Consider the following 1,489-nt stretch of genomic DNA (forward strand, 5'->3'; position numbering starts at 1 on the left):
TTAGCACTTAACTATATAGATTATAGGTTACAGGTTTGATTATAGATAATTGTATATCTCTCTTCCAGGATTGACTTTGTGCAGCTAGCATTATAAATAAAGGACTTTAAAAGTCAGAAAGTGAATGGCAATGTCTCTGTGGAGCAGGCCTGCAGAATGGGGAAACATCACACATGCCTGCGTACCACGAACAAACTATTTCACTGGAGCAGTGCGGGATTCATCCCAGAATTCATGGCCCTGTGTGGCAGTGGCACATCTGTCACCTCCAGCGTCTGTCTGTCTAGGTCAGGGCTGTGTGCACCATGAGAGCCTGCAAACACCTTCCTTTTCAACAGGACTAGCAGGCTGAGAGCGTCAGTGTTGTCCCTCAAACTATCCAGGGCTGATCCCTCCCATCAGAATTGCAAGAGAACAGCCTCACACCTGAGGATGCTGCTTCAGGAAACAGTCTGCATTCTGGTGGCTCTGGGGAGGACTCTGAGGCTGTGTCTATGTGGTGGTTTTGCTTTGGCTCATACTTTGAAGTCGAGAAAGTACTTTTATAGGAGTTTGCAACTTCTTTCAATCCCACTGTCTTTGAATCCTTCAGGACTTCTGATACGAGTATCAGATCAGATATCTCTGGATCTGAGATATTTCACTTGCACATCAATATATAGATTTTTTTTTTTATTATTTATTTTTTTATTTTTTTTACATTCCAGCTCAGTCAAGCCTCCAGGAAAGTAGCAAGTGCTCACTTCTGTTTCAAGATCCTCCTGCATACTGAATTCAGAGAGACCTAGTTTATGGCTTAGAATCATGTATAATTTGCTTTCAGAACACTTGCGAAAGTCAGACTGGATTCACTGTTCCAGTTCTGTTCTGTGTGCCATCAGACTGGCACACTTCCCTCCAGGTACTCCTCAGACACTTAGAAGAACTGAAGAGCACTGATTTTTGCCCCAGTGATGAATATTACTTATGGAAAAACAAACCCAAGATGATGCTGTTCACTGAAGCATGCTGTACTGCCTGTTTTGAGTAGTGGCTTAACTGTCTTGCGTGGATATCTGTTAGGAGATTGTTCTTGGCAGCACCTGAAGCACCTGAAGCTGAGCTGCTTCTCCCTTCTTAAGGCCTCCAGAAAAAACATATGGAGAAATTCCAGTGTTTAGTACCTCTAGACAATACTTACAGCTCTCTGGATCTGCGCAGATAGACAGAGGGTTTTAGTTTATTTGTTTTAGACCTTCTACCAGGATCTGCCATGAGAGGTGGAGTGAGCAAATACCCAAGCTGAAGGAGACTTTCATGATGGTATTTTCTGTTTTTTCCCTCCTCTAGCCCAAGGGATGAGGTTGAAGAAAAGCACAAGAGCTCTTCCTACCATCGACACAGCTACCACCTGCTGCAGCACGACAGCCAGGATGCGAGTGCAGAACAAAGGTACCCGAGCGCTCAGCCCCCTCTCTCGCCCTGCATGGACTCAGTTCAGGCTGCATTC

General features: G+C 44.7%; 1 protein-coding gene across 1 annotated transcript in view; it reads left to right on the forward strand.

Annotated features, from left to right (window-relative positions):
- LOC104528186 (enhancer of mRNA-decapping protein 4-like) overlaps positions 1-1,489 on the forward strand; it is a gene marked incomplete at both ends in the record, with an annotated part of 15,365 nt that overhangs the window by 2,616 nt on the left and 11,260 nt on the right. The window contains one exon of the mRNA XM_029085991.1: positions 1,330-1,431. Within this exon, the coding sequence (XP_028941824.1) occupies positions 1,330-1,431 (102 nt within the window). The remainder of the gene's footprint in view (positions 1-1,329; positions 1,432-1,489) is intronic.

Source organism: Antrostomus carolinensis, unplaced genomic scaffold (genome assembly GCF_000700745.2).
Source record: "Antrostomus carolinensis isolate BGI_N321 unplaced genomic scaffold, ASM70074v2 scaffold10387, whole genome shotgun sequence".
Taxonomy (NCBI): Eukaryota; Metazoa; Chordata; class Aves; order Caprimulgiformes; family Caprimulgidae; genus Antrostomus; species Antrostomus carolinensis.